The sequence below is a fragment of the Sciurus carolinensis genome, unplaced genomic scaffold (assembly GCF_902686445.1).
Source record: "Sciurus carolinensis unplaced genomic scaffold, mSciCar1.2, whole genome shotgun sequence".
Lineage (NCBI taxonomy): Eukaryota > Metazoa > Chordata > Mammalia > Rodentia > Sciuridae > Sciurus > Sciurus carolinensis.
In genome coordinates, this window is record NW_025920253.1 from 204567 (window position 1) to 224409 (window position 19843).

General features: G+C 39.6%; 2 protein-coding genes across 2 annotated transcripts; both read left to right on the forward strand.

Annotated features, from left to right (window-relative positions):
* The first annotated feature begins 11705 nt into the window (after window positions 1–11705).
* LOC124975331 (olfactory receptor 7G2-like) lies at window positions 11706–12641 on the forward strand. Its single transcript, XM_047538079.1, has one exon. The coding sequence runs from the start codon at window positions 11706–11708 to the stop codon at window positions 12639–12641; it is 936 nt and encodes a 311-aa protein (XP_047394035.1).
* Window positions 12642–18578: 5937 nt separating this feature from the next.
* On the forward strand, window positions 18579–19508 carry LOC124975320 (olfactory receptor 7G2-like). The gene has a single exon (XM_047538074.1). The coding sequence runs from the start codon at window positions 18579–18581 to the stop codon at window positions 19506–19508; it is 930 nt and encodes a 309-aa protein (XP_047394030.1).
* The last annotated feature ends 335 nt before the right edge of the window (window positions 19509–19843 follow it).

The window sequence follows — 19843 nt, forward strand, 5'->3', positions numbered from 1 at the left end:
CACTACATGGACCCTGCTCATGCAACACATGACAACTCTCTAAAGAATCACAGGACTCCTTTTCATCTCCACCCAGAAGCAATGGAGCCAAGCCTGTGCTAGCTTCTTGGCTGGATTGATGGTATGCATCGTATTATTAGCATCACAAACAGAATTAAAATTAATTCCGAGTGGTAAACTGAATAGTGAATGTAGAGTGTACCTGGGAACCTGAAGTAAATTAAAGCATTTGTAGGCATGTACTATACACATGCAAAAACAGACATGTACATGAAGAATCAATTATCAATAAATATAAATAAAAATGACTACAATTACAATTATAAAAGAAACATGAGTAATTAATTTTAAGATGGATAAAAAGTTAAATGGAAAAATAATACACACATATGTTTTCATAAGAGAGAAACATGACCCCTTCTATGTAAAGTGACTCTGAACTTAAAAGAGAAATCGAAATTAATTGTTACATTTCATACCCATTAAATTGTCAGGATACAATGCTACTTTCTGAGATTGATCCATAACTTATCTCTAAAATAGAACCTGAAACCAAAGCAATGAGGCGAAGGTTAGAGATTTCTAGGAAAAATCAATATCCATTCCCAATCTATTAGAACTGTTAAGAGAATTTAGAATCCTTGCCAGCAAAAAGAAAAACCTACAAAAGTGAATAGCATTGTCCTATGTATGCCAGCCACAACTCACTGGAAAATCTAATTTTAAAAAGGAAGAAAGCATTCACAAGGGCAAGAAAGCCACAGCAGTTTTAAAAATTAGAGGGAGCAAAAACACATAAGATCTTTATGAAGAAATCTTAGAACCTCTGTTAAAGATCCGGGCGTGGTGGCACACACCTGTACTCCAGTAGTCAGAGAGGCTGAGGCAGGAGGATTGCATGTTCAAGGCAAGCCTCAACAACTTATTCAGATTCTAAGCAACTTAGTGAGATTCCTGTCTCTAAAGAAATATAAAAAAGGACTGGGGATGTGGCTCAGTGGTTAAGTGCCCCTGGGTTTAATCCCTAGTACCAAACAAAAACAGTAACAACCACAAAACATTTCCTCTGTTAAAGTACACAGAAGGTGCTCAGGTAAAGGGGAGACATTCCATGTTCTTGGACTGAAACACGCATATTAACCTCATTCATGAATATACACGTAGACATTCTAAGGAAATATAATCAGAAAATACACTTAAAATTACACCAGGAACAACAGTATTCCAGGCATGTAAGGCAATTTCAATGTGCTTCCTTGTATTCATACATCAAAGAAGAAAATAGGATGTTGAACATCGATTATTGACACTAACTTAAAAGAAAGGCATAGTAAAATAGACGGATGACTAACTTCCAAACATGATATATTAGACTAATCACCAGCTAGTCATTCTCACCAGCAAAGCATTAAAAGAGATCCTACTAAGATCGAGGAAAAAATAAGCATGACCACTAGCATCATTATTTAATAACTTTCTGGAAGAACTAGCCATTACAGCTGGATAATAAAAGCAATAAGAGCACAAAATCTGCAAATAAGGAGGCAAAACTATATTATTTATAGCCAATATGGCTGTACACATAGACAGAGGTCTCATGAAACCATCTTCTTTTTTTTTTTTTTTCACCTTAAATGAGTTCTGGAAATCCTGGTTCAGTTCACTGATAGGATCTGAAAGTGACCTAAGAAATTCAAAGCCAGCAACCTCTTCCTGAGTCAATTCTTGGAAAGACCAGTGTTTAAAGAACTTTTTACATAGAAGGGAGATCAGCAGAGTAGAGGAAAAGTTCTAGAGGAAAAGCCCTAGAGGAGGGAGGCGAGACAGAAAGGGGAGGTACTAGAGAATGACATTGACCAAATGAAGATGTTCCATTGTGTGCAATGGAAATATGTAACAGCAATCCCACTTTTACCTATAATTAAAATGCACCTAAGAAAATATGGGAAAAATAAATCTAAAAATAATTAAGTAAAAAATAAATAAATAGAAAAGTAAAGTGCCTTTTTCCAAAATAAAAATTTATATGTTTCAAATTAATCAGTCAGTCAATTTAAATGCTAATGCCTTAAAAACTAAAAGAGTTTAAAATGAACACTAACCTGGAAGGCCAACTCCACCAATTACATGATGGATGAAATCTAACCCAATGTACTGAGTGTCTGAAACATCTCTATAGCCCTCAGTCTCATTGATTTTGTAATTGAAGTATCAGTTAAAAAAAAAACACAGTTTGACCTCAAGTTTCCCTAATGCAAAGCAAAACGTATTGAAAATGTTATGATGGAATTGAAATGGTGCTTATTATACTCTTTGCAGGAAATAACAGCTCTGTCTACATTTTGATAGTCAGCAGTGATCAAAGAAAATATGTTAGAATCTTTGCAAAATATGAGAAAAATATTATAGTTCAACAAATATTAACAATGATTCACACACACATTAAGTATATCCCCTTGTTACAGGAAACAACTTTACACCTAAAACTGAATCAGGCATCCTGAAATCATTAATTAAAGTGTGATGGCTTTGTTTCTAGTTTAAAGAAGCCCTGTAATTCTTTAGAGAAATGCCACCTGTTGTGTGAGCAGGGCCCTTGCAGTGCAGCTGAGCAGAGAAATGCAGAGAACTGAGTGGTGTAGACAAGGCCTCAGGGGTCAGGAATCAGCCACCCTGAATCCCTCACTATTGCAGAGCTGGTCTTCAAGAATGTGCACTCTGGGGTCAGAATGATAATAAAATAGCTGATCTAATGAGGAGCTCTGGATATTGAACCCCAGGGACACAGAGGCTCTAGAAGTCAGCAATCCTGCCTCACTTAGCATCCCTGCCCCAGCCAGAAAGCAGCACCTGAGTCCCCTCTCAGAGATGAGCCTTCCTGACTAGGATTCATTGGCTCATTCAGTCTGCTTGCATTTCCTGTGGACACATCTTCCATCTTCAATAGCCAGGTAAGATGTCAAACAGCATTCATACATAAGCCAAACAGGTATCTAAAGTCTCTTAATGCTTTGGGAGAGCAATCCATGTTTCAATTCATTCAGTATTTACTTCTTCTTATTACCTATACATTTAATCACATTCCAGTGCCAAACAAATATTGGTCTCATTCATGTTTCCTTCTCATTTTGTAACTTGACAATAATTCCCAAAGGGAGTTTTAGAACACTAAATAATTCCCTGATATTTTCATTTATCATTCTCTTTTCTCTTTCTTCATTTGCCTTAACACATTGCTTCTTTTTTTTTAGACATTCCATTTGCTAGAACTCTTAAGCTCTGCTTTTATATAAATGAAATGGTTACTTATTGTTTACATAGGAATGCATCTTTCAAATTTTTCTTTGGATTGATTTCTTGTTAGCATGTTCCAGTAATATATAAATAATACACTGAAACCATGATACAAAGTTTAGGTAGATATGTAGATACATATGTGGCCATGTGCTTTTAAAAAATAAGAAATGATAATTTTTTTTCCTGGTGTTTTGCTTTCTTTGCTGTTTTGCTTTTGTACCTTTTGTACCTGGGATTTAATCCAGGAGTACTTTTCGTAAATTTTTTTTTTGAGACAGAATATCACTAAACTGCTTAGGGCCTCACTAAGTTGCTGAGACTGGCTTTTAACCTGTGATTCTCCTGCCTCAGCTTCCAAACTCCCTGGAATGACAGGTGTGTGCTCTACAATGTGTGGCACAAGATTTCAATTACCTGAACACACTTTTTCCTTTTCGGTTTCACATAAACAGAGCCTGAAAGGGAGGTCCTTGATTTTTCAGATTTAGTTGTGGCACACACTTAGAAAAGGGTCATGAGGCTGGAGGTCTTGAATGGGTTGGGAAATGGTGAAGTGGCCTTGTAGTCATGTGGTCATGAGGATAATAGGTAAGTGCATTTCTACTTGGACTTCAAACTCCTCTTGGGATTTTATGTAGTTCTGCGATGTTTCCAATATGATTCAGCCTCTAAGTTCCACATCCTTTCTTTGACTCCATCCTGCAGAGCCTGATTTGGAAGTTTTCTTTTTGTGATATTTTATGGATCAGTCTCAGAGAGCAGAGAGTTGTAGAAGGTGGACAGGGCAGGGAAGGTTTGCACAAGGTCAAGGTCATGTCTGGAGACTGTCTTCAACCTGATCCCATGGATAGGACTGCATATGTTGCATCTCACAGATAGAGCAAATGTGAGGTGAGAGAATTGAACTTTCATACCCAATTACATCAAGAATGAGGCAATCCAGGAAAAAGTGTGTTGTTATGAGGCCATGTTAGCATCCGCCCTGCTTAGTTTAATTTTGGTAACATCTGCATAATTAGATTATCTTAGTGACTTGACATGGTTTTGTGATTTGGAGAAGCTATCAGTTCACAGAGAAAACTCAAATAAGACTCAGACAATGGAGAGAATTATTGTTCATTACCAAGACTTCAGAAGTAGAAATGTGTAGTTTCAGGTGTGTGGGGTTCACTGAGTCCCACATGGTGTGGCCTCCTCCCAGTAGGTGGCTTCTCAGAGTCCCCAGGTGTGGCTGCAGACGCAGATGCTGTGCCTGGACATGGGGCCAGAGGCAGAAAGCTGAGCGCCCATCCTTCTATGCTCTCTGTGGAGTCACACAGAAGATATGTGTCCTAAGTTGAATGGCGGTCCTCAAAATGATGCTTCCTTATACTAAAGCCTCTCATTCATGCATATGGGCCAATATGATCAGAGGGTGAGCATTAATCATGTTGGAAGGGAAGTTGTGTAGACAGTGATCTTTTTTCAGATTATGTGCTCGGGTTTTAAGTGCAATTCCACATACTCTTACAACACTGATGGAGTGGAGAGATTAATGCAGCCAGGTTTTGTCTAAATACTGGAAAATCCAGGGCCTCATGTATGATAGGCTGCGTCCCTGGCCCTGGACCCAGTTTTTGATTGCCCATGTGGTATATGTTGTCTCCAAAAAGCTTCTTTTGTATAAATCCAGTGCATTGTTTTCACCCACTTTTATTTGACTGCAGGATCATTTACATCGATTTGCTGTTTGACCTTGATATTGTTTCAAGGTCATGAGTGATATCTGGGACTTTGTTGTCATGTTCATCACTGCCTTTATGAAAGTTCGTCATATTTGGGGTTAAGTTCGCTGATTTTCTGTCCTTTTTTCATGTGATATGTAGCAACAATAAAAAGCAAGTGTTGTTTTGATAATAATGAGATTTAGACAGTTATTTTTCTGTTATAGAGGTGATGGAAAATTCTCTTTCTTGTCTCCTGGCAGAAATGTAAGATGGTTTTATTTGGTGGTGGGGTTACTGAATACAAGTGGGCAAACTTCCTCCTTTGGGTAGTTCCAGTGAGTTTTCCACGACTATGATAATGAATATTTATGTTTTAACTGGCCTGTTCCATGATCTTTTGTGAAAGTAGCTCCAGCTGCTGGATAAATACACTTACCCACAAATAGAGAAAATTCAGTTCACCAGAGAGATAAGTGTGGAGGATCCTGTGATGAGCCGCTTGAATTCCAGAGGTAATGAGAATAATTATTTTCCTGGGAGTTATTTTAATCATTCATTCATTCATCAAAACCAACAAAAAGTACAGTGTAACCAGGCCTTATTCTGGACACTGAGGATATTTCACAACTTGGTACGAATCCTTGTTCTCAGGAGCATTCTTCCACAAAGGAAATAGCTGGCAGGAGGCGTGGACACTGATGTACACTTGGAGAAGCCGTGAGGGAGGATGGGATTACTACCCCACTCTGGGAGTGCAGCTGGCAGATGGCCCTTCATGTTGGCCCATTCTTGGACTGCCTCAGCAGAAGGGAGAGACTGACTCAAAGTCATGTACCTTCCCACGTATGCAATCAATGCCTATTCAATGCAGGATTTAAAGACCGGGTCCACTTGCTACAACTTGAGAAAATTCAGAAGGTACCTCTCATTTCCATAATTCCAGTGGATGGTGACATTGAGAGAGTTTCACAGTTCAGTTTATCCCTTTATTATTATTATTATTCCTATTATTATTGTAGCATATTTATTGTAGAGAGTTTGCCATGCTTTTTATTGACTCATAATAGCTATACATAACTTTAGGATTTATTTTGACATGATTATAAATGTATTGAGTATAGTTTGCTGCCATTAAGTCCCCCATACTTACCCTTGCCCTCCCACTCCTCGCTCCCCCTCCTCCTTTCCTCGGCTCAGATCTTTCTATTTATTTACATTTTTAAAAATTAGTACCTTGTGGATATACATAATGGTGAGATTCACTGTCGTATATTCATATATGCACACTGAAGAGTTAGGTCAGATTCATCCCATTGTTTTCCCCTTATCCTGTCCCTTTTCCCTCCCCTCAATCCTCCTCCTGTATTCCCTTGAGCTTTCTTTCTTTTTGGTAACATTCTTCTCCCCATTTATAATGTCTCTCTCTCCAGACCTCCCATATTTAGACTAACTTCTACATATTGGAGAAAATATTTGACCCTTGACTTTGTGAGACTGACTTACTTCATTCAGCATTATAGTCTCTGGTTCTATTCATTTACCAGCAAATGACATAATTTCATTGGTTTATCCCTTTTCTAATCTTGTTTGCATCCTGTTACTTCCACAGGAACAGAACCTGTGTACACACCCTAATATACCTGTGCATACTAATTTCTGTGTCAATCTCTTTCCCCAATAGCCCCAAAAAATATAGTCTGTTAGATGCTGACTAATGCATCAGGAAGTAGGGTAATAACATATTAAAGTACTGTACTGTTTGAACAGTGATAGGTTAGGAGAAACTTCGTTGAGAGGTTGGCTTTAGAGCAGATCCAACAAGGCTTCAGGGGTGACTGATTTGGTTCTGCAGACAACGAACTAAACTTGCATCCCTGGAGCAAAACCAAACTTGAAAGAATCCATTATCCCTTTTCATTCCTTGCTGGATTTTATTTTCTGAAATCACTTAAATAATTTTTTAGCATGCAGGGTACTTTGGTTTATCCTCCCATGTAGTAATCTTGTCTGAACAGGCATCCATCTTATGGTGGCCTAATAAAACCAATTGCACACTACCTGGCTTGGAAGTGATATTGTGAATGAATTCACACCTGCATTAAATATGTAGACCCATACCTTCACCTTACAGTCCCCCATGGTGAAGAAAACTAACCGTGGAAAACATTGGGACAGAATTGGAAAAATATTTATAAATAATAATTAGGAAACAGTAGTTCTTTTTAGTGCAGCCAAAAGTCTTCAACGAAAATAGATAAGAATCTTGTGTAAAAAATAAATGTAATAAAAATTACAGTTCAAGAAACATTTATATACTTAGGAAGAGACATCTTTGTATGCAGTTTGGCAACATCTTAGCTCTATTAACAATTCTACTGTGTGTGCCTATGTATATGTAAGTTATATTTTCACACCTAAAATTCAATTAAGCTTCCTGATAAGATGAAATGGATAGAGGTATGTAAAATGAAAGGTGGGTATTCATCGGGAATTCAATGTGTTTGGTGTTCAAGGTACATGAAATGGAGATGAGCAGAAAAAACGGAGATTACTGGGTGATGTAGGCTTGGCCTCATGGGTCAGGAAACAAGCCATCCTGATTTCCTCTGTTCTACAGATTTGGTCTTTAAGGACAGGCACTCCTGGGATCAGAATGAAAGTAACATTTCTGGTATAATGAGCAGCTGTGGGTACTGAGCCCCAAGGGACACAGAGACTGTAGGTGTCAGCTACTGAAAACCTTACTCAGAAGCTCCAGGAATCCAGGAAGCAGCAGCTTGGCCTTCAACAGAGATGGTCCTTCCTGAGCTGGAGTCCACAGGTTCAGAGTGTGTCTTCCATCTTGAAAACACGTTTCTGTCTCCACATCCAGGTGAGGTGCTGGGTCATGATCACGGAAGCCAAGAGAGCTGAATGTCCCTTAGTTAATGTTTGGACAAGAGGTCAGGTGTTTTACTCCAGATTCCTCCTGGGAAAGCAGTGAGGAAAGTACAGGCAGAGGATGAGGAGAAGCAAGTTCCAGGAGACTGCTGCCTGACTGACACATTCTCTTCACAGTTTCCCCAACATCCAGGCAGCTTCCATTCTGCTGGGCATCTGCTCTCTCTGGACAGCTGCAGGGACCATTTTCCTCCAAAGTGAAATCTGTTCCTTCTCTAATATGATGGCTCTTTAAAAAAGGTTTTTACTCTTTAATTCTTTTGGTGTGGTCTGTGGGTTTTTGTCTGTATACCAGTTTGCTAGGGCTGCCATAAGAAAGTGCCACAGATTGGGTGGATGAACAAGAGAGATTTATTTTCTCACAGTTGCGGAAACTAAAAGTTTGAAGATCAGGGTGTCAGCAGGGTTGGTTCCTCCCGAGGCTTCTCTCCTCACCTTGTCGCTGGCTGTCTTCTCCCTGTTTCTGCATGTGTCTGTGTCCTAATCTGTTAGTAACACAAGTCATATTGGATTAGGCCCACCATGATGACCTCATGTTAACTTTTCTTTTCAATGAATTTTCTTCAAATATGGTCATATCTTCTCTAAATGGGGATGAAGATTTCAACATTTGAATTTTAAGAATACAAAATTCAGCCCCTAGCAATTCGTTCCTCCTTTATTCTCTTTGCTGGTTATTCAATGCACAGAGAGCCTTTGTTCTATCCTTCTAGTGGAGCTGTTAGGGCTCTGGGGTCTGAGGAGTAGACACAGAGGGGCTCACCAAGAAGTTTTCTAGTCCTCATGTTCACTTTTGGGAGCTACCAAGAAGTTTGAATTGGAATAGCAGAGAGAGTTCAATTAACAACATGACCACTCCTTTTTCCACAAAAATTCAATGTCAACATTATGTTCTGTCATCTCATGTCTTTTAAAAAATGAAATAATATAATAAATGTACTGAATTCACCATCTTGGTCCCCACCTTCTGAGGAGTGCCATCTTGAATGTGGGCATGTCCACCATGCATGGCTTCATACTATACATGTAGTCATAAATAATAGGTAGTAACCATAACACCTACCAGTTGAAGAATGTAGAAGTAAGATCATGTTACAAAAATAGAGTGGAATGCTCTGGTAGTTAAAATTAAGGAAAGAGATCTACACAAATCAGTCTTAATCTGAAAGCTGCCTAAGGACACCAGTTGTCAATGGTACCCATAGAGACTGCTCTGGGTATACAAGAATCTTAAATGCAACATAATACAGTTGTTCTTTGGAACAATAAATAAAGCATAATGAAAAGTGGAAGAGAATAATCTATCTCAAATTAATGTGGTGGTTCCCCTGTGGAAGGAAAAAATTTTTTGCAAAATCACATGAAATGGACTCAATATGCCTTGATTGTTCTTGTAATAAAAATATGCAAGGTAAGAGTAGTGAATTATGTGAATTTTTCATTGTGCACTGAGGGGTGCCAACCCTTAATGATTCTCTGTATTTTCTATCATTCACTAATAACCCATGATAAAAATTTACATGCCTGTATAGTTTCAATTAAATTAAAAATTTTATCATGGTGTAGAATTTATTCCTTTAAGTTTTACCTATTTGAGTATTCATAAGTTTTGACCATGCATGTGTCTAAATCCTTTATTGTTTAATTCATTTCATTACAATAGATGTTATAATATATCCATGCTAAATGAAAATGGGTATCATCAATGTTTCTTTCCTTACCTTTACACATAACGAAGATTCCAAGAGATAGTATTAGCACATACACTCTTTACTCAAACTAGCATTTGCTAGCTAAAGATTTTGTGTTTTCCTCTTCTCCTTCCTCAACTACTCCAACCCCATCAATTCCTTCCCATTGGTAAAGCCCACCATGTTCTGATATTTATGGATTTCCTGTGCACATATGCACACACAGGCACACAAGCACAGGATTGGAGATGTCAGTATGAGAGTCCCACCTGCCCAGAACTGTGCTGGCAGTTTTTTCTCTGTTCATTTCTCATTCTTGATACATATCCATGAGTTTTTTAGCCTCCAGCATCTTTGAGGTATAAAATTGTAAGATTTAAGGTGTGGGTGGTCATGTTTTGAGAAATACACACTGTCAATGACGATTACACTGCAGTTAATGAGCACATTCATGAAGCAGTTCCCTTCATACAAATGAGGATAGCCAGCTTCTCATCCAGTTGAAGATTTTTTCCCCACTCCCACAGTCACTGCTGGAATCAAATTCTGAGTGAGAGTCTAACATTACTCTAGTAGACTGTTGCTGCCACAGCTGCTTTTCTCTTCCCCAGGACAGGAAGATGGTTGCTCTCCAGGGACACTCTTCCTATTAGGATGCCTGATCCTCCAAGTCTGTTATGTTGTAAGTCTCTGTCTTTTGAAGAGCAAGAAAATGTTTTTACTTCCATCTGTTTTCATAGGAGCCTCTGAATTTCATTCTCTCATTTAACAATTTTTGTTTGCTTGCTTATTTCAGATGGCAACACATTATGTAGCTCCTTAGGGGAAGAAGTTTCCTTAGGATGAGGCAGAGAAGGTCATCAACATGCTCAGCTTCTCTGAGAATTAATTGCTCAATCACACTTGCTTGAATTTCAGTGGAGAGTCTCAGGAGCTCCAAGTACAGAGGCAACATTTTCTCATCTTTGCTCTTGTCCACCTGGATGGACATCCTCTACCTGCTAAAATTAACAATGTGAACAAGAGGACACACCTTGAAAGGAAGGATGCTTGGGCTTTTTTCAACAAGAAACAACTACAATTCTAGAGAATATTTGTGAACCTGAGTGACCAGTTTAGAATGGTAATCCTGTATTGTCCAGGGTTGCCAGAGAGACTAGTTAAGAACAATTAGATGATTTGAACTCTGAGCCACTCCCTGTCAAATGCGATGTACTTTGTACATGTCCTAACAGACCCATGGGGCTGAAGCATGAACTAACTCACCTGTAATTTGGTGAGCACTTTGGTTGATTCTGAGGCATGCCTAAGTTAGGAATCATGGCTCTAGAAGATGGATTTGATATGTTTTTCCTCATCTTACTTTTTGATTCAATGCATGGACTAATTCTGAAAGAACAACCACGTATTATGGTTGGTTACAGTCTAGCCACTTGGCACATGTGTGAAAAAGTGTTGGTGTTTACTTATGAATATAGATATTAGAGGAGAAGATGGAAGAGGAATGAAGGTAGAAAGAGAACAGAGGAAAGATCTGAATATTCATGTAGGTACAAAATGTATATCAGATTTTTTTTCTTTTAAAGCACTTTTTTTTTATTTTTACAGATTGCATTTTGATTCATTGTAACAAATGGGATACATTCTTTCCTATCTATGTTTGCGCAGGATGTAGATTCATACCATTCAGGTAATCATACATGTACATAGAGTAATGATGTCTGTCTCATTTCACCGTTTTCCATAATCCCATCCCGTCCTCCCTCTCATTTCCATCTATGTAATCTAAAGCTCCTACATTCTTCTCTCACCCCCAACTCCCAACCTCCATTATATATCATCATCCACTTAAAAATTTAGACATATCAAATTCTTCTACAGTATATGATAAAACAAAAACTATTTCTCATCATTCCCAGATATTTCCAAACATTATCTCCAGAGTGGCATTAAGAATCTTCATTTCTGTCATTTCTATCAGTTCTGCCATACACCAGGTGATACCATTTCTGCTCATCCAGAAACTATTCATTTATTCTCACTCATCTTTTCCATAAGATTCATCCACAATATGGAACCCACAAACCAAACAGTTGTTTCAGAATTCCTTCTCCTGGGACTCACAAATGACCCAGCACTGCAGCCCTTCATCTTCAGCCTGTTCCTGTTCATGTACCTGGTAACCATCCTGGGAAATCTGCTCATTATCCTGGCTGTCAGCTCTGACCCTCACCTCCACACCCCCATGTACTTCTTCCTCTCCAACCTATCCTTGGCTGACATCTGTATGGGCACAACCACCATCCCAAAGATGCTGGTGAACATTCAAGCACAGGATCAGAGCATCAGTTACACAGACTGCCTCTCCCAGGTCTGCTTTGTCTTGATTTTTGGTGGTTTAGAAAACTGTGTCCTTGCAGTAATGGCCTATGACCGCTATGTGGCCATTTGTCACCCCCTGAGGTACATGGCAATCATGAACCCTTACCTCTGTGTCCTGCTGATTCTAGTCTCCTTGCTCATTAGCATTGCATTTGGTCTACTTCACACTCTGATGATCCTGCAGCTGTCCTTCTGCACAACCTTAGAGATTCCTCACTTCTTCTGTGATCTTGTTCAAGTCATTGATCTCGCCTGTTCTGATACTCTGGTCAATAATCTCCTGATATATTCAGTGGGTAACATATTTTTTGGTGTCCCTCTCTCAGGGATTATTTTCTCTTATTCTCAAATTGTCTCCTCTATCTTGAGAATGCCATCAGGGGGTGGAAGAGCTAAAGTTTTTTCCACCTGTGGGTCTCACCTCTCAGTTGTGTCCTTATTCTATGGGACAGGTTTTGGAGTTTACCTCAGCTCTTCAGTTACTGACTCTTCCATTAAGAATGCAGTGGCTTCAGTGATGTACAGCGTGGTCCCTCAAATGCTGAACCCTTTTATCTACAGTTTGAGGAACAGGGAAATGAAGGGAGCCCTGAGACATCTCATTACTGGGATACCTTTGCTGTGACTTTGTCATTGGCTTTGGGTTTAGGACTCTAGAATGTGTTAAAGTGACAGGAATACTGGTGAGGCAGTAGTGAGGCAGTATGCTTCTGCTACTGCATTCTTCCATGATGACTAGAAAATGCAATGTGTAAGTTCATTTCAGCTTGAACTTTGAACCTGACTGATTTTTGTCCACTTACGTGATTTTGTCAAATGATTTCCATCTCAAGGTTCCATTTTGTTGCTGTGACTTCATAGAAGCCAAGTCCAAGTCCGTGGTTCAATGTCAGTAATTTCTGTGGATCAGTCCCAGAAAAAAGAATGCTAGAGTAGGTGGGTGGGGCAGGGGTGGGTTTAAGGAAGTCTGTGTTAACATCTGCAGACTAGCTTCTACATGAGCTCATGGTCAGGGCCAGGTGGACCGCATCCCACATGTAGACCTACCGTGTGGCAAAGAACTGACATTTCACACTCCATTAAATAACAACTGAGGCTTGCCCTGGAAAACCGTGTCCTTCTGATGTAGTGTTTCCAGTCTCCTTACTTAGTTTCATTATTTATACAACCTACACAGTTAGATTATATCAGTGTCTTGAGGTAATTGAGATTTTGGACTTATCTCTGGTTTACCTTCTGTTGTCATAAGAAAATGAAACCCTTCCCTTGATAAGGTCAGACCATGAAGAGAATTACTCTTCATTGCAATGACTTCAGATGTGGGGAATGCATCATTTCAGGGATTAGGCCTTCGCTGAGTTCTACATGAGTTAGATGTTCCCTAGGACTGATCTCCTCAGAGTCACCAGTTGCTATAATTCTGATTTGAAATGTGCTCCATGGCCCATGTAATAAAGGCTTGATCGCCAGACAATGATGCTTTTTAGGTGAGCCAGAAACTTTAAGAAGTGGAACCCAGTTGGAAGAAGTTGGGTCACATAGGTGTGCTCTTGAAGGGAATAGTGGGATGTTACACCTTTTTTTTTTTTTTTGGATTCCTACCCATGAGGCATGAACACCTTTGCTTTACCAGATGCTCCCACCATGATGTACAACCTCACCACAGGTCTTCTTTCTTTTAGTTTTTGTTGACATGGAAAATTGTGTCCTTGCAGTGATGGCCTGTGACTGCTACATGGTCATGTGTCATCCCCTTAGGTACATAGTCATCATGAACCCCTATCTGTGTGTCCTGCTGGTTCTCACTATCCATCGACATTGTGGATGCCCTGCTGCACAGTCTGATGGTGCTGCAGCTGTCCTTCTGCAGAGACCTTGAGATTCTCCATTTCTTCTGTGAACTGCCTAAGCTCATCAAACTGGCCTGTTCTGATACCCTCATTAATAAAACCCTGATACATGTTTCCTCTAGCGTATTTATTGGCATTCCCCTCTTTGGGATCATCTTATCTTAGATTCACATTGTGTCCTCTGTCTTAAGGACGTCATCAGAGAAGGAACACATACAGCCTTTTACACCTGTGGGTCTCACATATCTGTTGTCTCATTGTTCTATGGACAGGTTTTGAGGTTTTCATAGTTCTGCAGTGACTGATTCCCCAGGACTACTGCAGTGACTTCAGTGATGTGCACTCTGGTCTATCAAACGTCAAATCCCTTTATCTATGGCCTGAGGGACAGGGACATGATGGAAGCCTTGAAGAAACACATCAGAAGAATTGTTTCTCTTCTGTGATAATCCACTGGTTGATTTGTAAAAGAAATCACAATGACAAGGTTCCTGATAACCCGAATGTCTTAATTTTCTTAATGCATTCTTTTAAAATGTTAACATAACATAATTCTTTTAAAATGGTAACATAATAACCAGCTTCATTTTAACTTGACTTGAACCCTGGCTTTTCTCTTTATCTCATTTTGTGAAATTAGATGCAGAATTTTAACTATCTAAACATAGCTTCATTCAAACAAGAAGTTTGTCAGCTCTCACAGAAAGAGTTCCTGCAAAGAGGGTTCTAATTTTAGCAGATATTGTATTTTTGCCCTCTTAGGAAAAAGCAAGTTGGAGGAAAAGGACCAGGAAAATACTGAAGCAGAGCTGTGGTCCCATCTAGAGAAGAAGCACTGTGTGATCATCTGCTTGAGGTTGTTTGCATTAACTTCTAGTTTTAGTCCTATTGTGAAGCAAAGGGGTGGCCATTCCCAGCCTGCAAAACAGTTCTGAGACCTCTTCAATTGTTACTTTCTAAGGCAAAAATAGCACGTTGATTATCATCTTCTACAATCTCAGCGTACTTAGATGAACTCAATAACTTGAGATCCTCGTGAAATAGTTGAAACCTACCAATGGAGGTTCCTTCAGTCCTGATCAAAAAAGGGTAGTCTAAGATTAGTATGCTCTGATGATAAAGAAAGTTATCTTTCCCTACAGAGACTTCTGAGGAACGGAATGTACCTGAAGAATGTACGACTTCCATCACTCCTCCATGAGTTGGTCTTTTCCTAGGCTTACTACACTTTCAGGTCAACAACTGGAAGCAGGAAATTCAGGTGTTGCACATGAACCTGATTCTAGAAATAGCAAACCGTGTGCTCTTCCTTGGATCAATGAATGAGTAACATTGCTATTGACCAACCATACTGCATCTTTGCAGTCAACTCAATTTTGACCCTGAAAATATGTTCAGATTCTGTCCTAGTAATTCATCATTACCTTATATGATAATGGGGTGAACATTACTTGTTTGAGAAAAGATTTCCTGAGAAGTTTCTCCTGTATTATCTAGATGGGCATTAAGACAGAGTGGAGAGAACATGAGCAAAGGGGAGGCATGGTCACCATGGAATTGCATAGATGCATCCAGGACTCAATTGCTGGAATTAATCACTATTGCTCTCTATACTGACATTTTCACAGTGCATTTTGTCACCCTATAGATCTCCTGGTATAATTTATTATGTAAATGTACTTCTCTTTGACCTTTATAAAGTTCAAATGAATTCCATGTCTACTGTTACTCTCATCTTGTTCCTGAGAACATTATATTTAGCAATTATTTATTCATTTTTAAACACCATATTTTGAGTTATGTATTATGACATTGGCTGATTTGGTCTGTCCCTTTCTCATCATGGGAACAACCCCATCAAGTTTCATTATAGTGATGAGGATGGTGTAGTAATCAACACAGTGGAAGGAAGCTGGTCACAGGGCACCTGCCCTTGAAGGGAGCATTAAGATTCAATTCCTTCCCTTTCCCTCATTTCATGTTCTGGCTGACATGAGTGAACCTCTGCTATGCTCTCTCTCCATGATGTACCATTGTCACTGGCTGAAAGCAACAGGCCAAGTCAGCATAAAACACCTGTGAAAACATCAGACAAAATAAACCTCTCAGGTATGTGTCCAGGAACAGAAAGCTAACTATCACAGTACTTCAGATAATATTTGAAAGTGTATTATTTATGTCCGGGTATACAGGACATACCTTCATGTTTAAAATTGAAGCAATCATCCTAATATCTTTAGATAAAAAGTGACAGCTTCGTTTAGAACTTGTAAAGAGCACTGAAATTTACCAGAAGTGTCATAATTAGTGAGCAAGTCTCAGGCAAAGCAAATGGGCAGAAAAAGTGATGTAAACGTGCCTCAGGGGTCAGGAATCAGCCACCATGAATCCCTCACTTCTGCAGAGATGGTCTTCAAGGACGTGCCTTCTTGGGATTCAAATGTCAGTACAAAGCTGGTCTAATGAGGAGCTCTGGATATTGAGCCCTAGGGACACAGAGACTGCAAGAGTCAGCCTGGGACCACCTCACTCAGCAGCCCTGCCCCAGCCAGGAAACTGCCCTCGCCTCCTCCCAGAGACAAGCCTTCCTGAGTAGGATCTACTGACTCATGACGTCTGCCTGCAATTCCCAAAGATGCACCTTCTGTCTTCAATATCCAGCTGAGATGTTGAAAACGGTCTTCTTGAATCCAGCTAGGTAAATAAGGTCCCATATTTAAAGTTTTGCATGTGTAATATATCTATTGAATTCATTTTTAATAGAGTTCTATTATTCTGATGTTTCAAAATATGCCTCACAAAAAAATTGAAGTTTCCTTCATATTTTTCTATGAGACCATCATTACCAGTTGTCATTTCAGCAAAAGAATCCCTACCCAGGTATTTGCATTCATCACACTCGGAAGGTTCTCTTTCTTTTGTCTTTCCTCAATTGCCCTGACACATCCTTTCCTATCAAGGAATAAATAGTGCTACCTGTGATAATCCATGAGAGTAAAACAAGAGAAAATTATTAGGGTCCCACAGGCCAGCACTGTAACCAGTGTCTTTTTTTTATACATTTCTCAACATGAAACATCCCCCAAGTTTGTTCCAGGTTCCTTGAAGTGTAATTCAATAAAACCCATACAGATTCAAAGTGTTCAATCTGCTGGTGGGATCTATGTATGTATACATTACCAAATGAAAACCCCAATCTTGTTAGTTGAAACATCAATCATGTAGCTGTAACTATAGAAACACAACATTCAGGCTTATCTTGAATTGAATATTTGTTCCAATTTCAAAGCATGTGGTGGAATATGGATCAAATTAAGAGAGCTTGATACCAATATCCCACCAAGAGGTAAATTCTGTCACAGCATCTTCTGTCTCTCCCTGTGACAAAGGCCACTGTACTACAGGGACACTTCCAGCAGGACCCTGAGAGTCTTGTGTGTGTTTCTTCTAAGTTCACATTTTTTGAAGATGAAGAAAAGGTTTCTATTTTCATAGATGTCTACACATTTCATTGTTTTCCTCTTATTTAGCCAAACTTTTTTTTCTTGAAAAATCAATAATGCCACCTGCCATCTTAAGGGAAGAACTCCTGAGGATGAGAGAGAACATCACATACAGAGTTTCAAGTTTCCCTCAGAATCCACTGCTCTACAGGAGGATTTAACCTCCATAGCCAGGTCTGTTCATCTTCAACCATGGAGGAAGGACTTTGGAGTTGTCTCAGGTCCACCATAATGGATGCAGTCCATCTGCTAAAGGAATTTAATGAGTAGGGTAAAGGCATTTTTAAAATATATTTAAGAAACATGAGTGTTTGACACTGGGTCTTGCTGTGCTGGTCATGCTGACTTCCAATCTGCAGGCCTCCTGCCCTAGCCTGCCACATAGCGTGGATCACAAGCAGCTGGCACTGCAGCTGGCTGAGAGGGACACACTTCGAAAGCCCGAGAAAGACGAGAAGCTTTGGTCAGAAAGAAAATATTACTATTACAAAGGTGTATTATGAGATCTGAGTGGTCATTTAACAGTGCTAGTTCTGTACTATCCAGATGTATTGAGAGAGCTTGGTCCAGAGTGAACTCAGCACACAGAAAATCGGAGGTCAAACCGAGTCTGGAGAAAGCACTCACTGCAGACCTCACATCCATGACATCACCTCACCTTACCTAGGTGTCCTCAGGAGTAAATGGAAGTGATCATAGGAACTAACACATCTGCAATTTGAAAAGACTTTCTGGTGGTTCTGAAGCAAACTAAGGTTAAGCAACCATTGCATTAGACAAGGATTTCAAAACGGCCTTCATGACATTTTTAAAGGCAGAGGATGATTCTGACTGAATAGCATGTCTTTGAGCTTGTTTCTATCTAAGCACTCAGAATAGCAAATGAAACATAGCACATGAAAAATATTTTATTTAAAGAGAGTAGAGGCAAAATCGGTGTAAGTGAAGAACTGTGGAAGAAAGTAACAGAGAAAAGTCTGAACATTCACTGAATTCTACTACAGCCACAGAAAAGGTTTGGTGTATAATGAACAGGTTCTCAACACTCAGCATACATAAGGGTCATTTGGAGGGCTTGCTGAAGCTCAGACTGCTGGTCCATCACCCAGAGTTTCTCTTCATTTCTATCATTAATGCAAACGAGGCTGCAATATCCAAACATTTTATTATCTTTTGATCCCCAACATTTCCATCAGAATATTTAACACCATGGAAATAAGAAACCGAAAAGAATTTCTTCTTTTGGGACTGACAGGGGATCCAACACTACAGTCTCTCATCTTCAGCCTGTTCCTGTTCATGTACATGGTCACCATCCTGGGAATCCTGCTCATCATCCTGGCTGTCAGCTCTGACTCCCACCTCCACACACCCATGTACTTCTTCCTCTGCAGTCTCTCCTTGAATGACATCTGCTTCATTACAAGCACCATACCAAAGATGCTGCTAAATATCCAAACACAGGACCAGAGCATCACTTACACAGGCTCCCTCTCCCAGGTCTGCTTTGTCATAATTTTTGCTGTCTTGGAAAATTTTCTCCTTGCAGTTATGGCCTATGACCGCTATGTGTCCATTTGTTACCCCCTGAGTTATACAACCATCATGAAGCTCTGCCTCTGTGTCCTTCTGCTCCTGACATATCTGTCCATAAGCACTGTTGATGCCCTGTTTGACACTCTGATTATACTGAGGCTGTCCTTCTGCACAGCTCTGGAGATTCCCAACTTCTTCTGTGAACTACCTCAGATCATCAAACTGGCCTGTTCTGATACTCTCATTGATAACATCTTGATATATGTTGAAACTTGCATATTTGCTGGTCTTCCTCTTTCTGGAATCATTTTCTCTTATATTCACATTGTGTCCTCTATCTTGACAATACCATCATCAGAAGGGAAGCATAAAGCCTTTTCCACCTGTGGGTCTCACCTGTCTGTTGTCTCCTTGTTCTATGGGACAGCTTTTGGGGTGTACATTAGCTCTGCAGTAACTGACTCCCCAGGGAAGACTGCAGTGGCCTCAGTGATGTACACTGTGGTCCCTCCAATGCTGAATCCCTTCATCTACAGTCTGAGGAACAGGGACATGAAGGAAGCAGTGAGGATGCTAATTAGTAGGATAGCTTCTCTTTTATGAGTAGTCATTTGCTTTGTATTTAGGTTTCTAGTGTAAGATGAAGTGACAGGATTCCTAGGGAGCCATGAATGCCTGATACTCTGGCCCAAGCTTCATCTAAAATTTTGAAACAATGTATTGACAAGGTACATTTTAAGGTGACTTGAAATTCGATTTTGGGTTTTGTGTGGGTCTTTTGTTTGGACCCATGATTTCCATTGCTAAAACACAAGTTCCTTCCTGGAGATTCACAGAAGTAGAACCTATAGGTTTTAGGAAATTTTCTTCCTGTACACACTTAGAAAAGTTGGTGATAGGTGAAAGGGCCAGGAAAATATTTAATCAGATCTATAGTG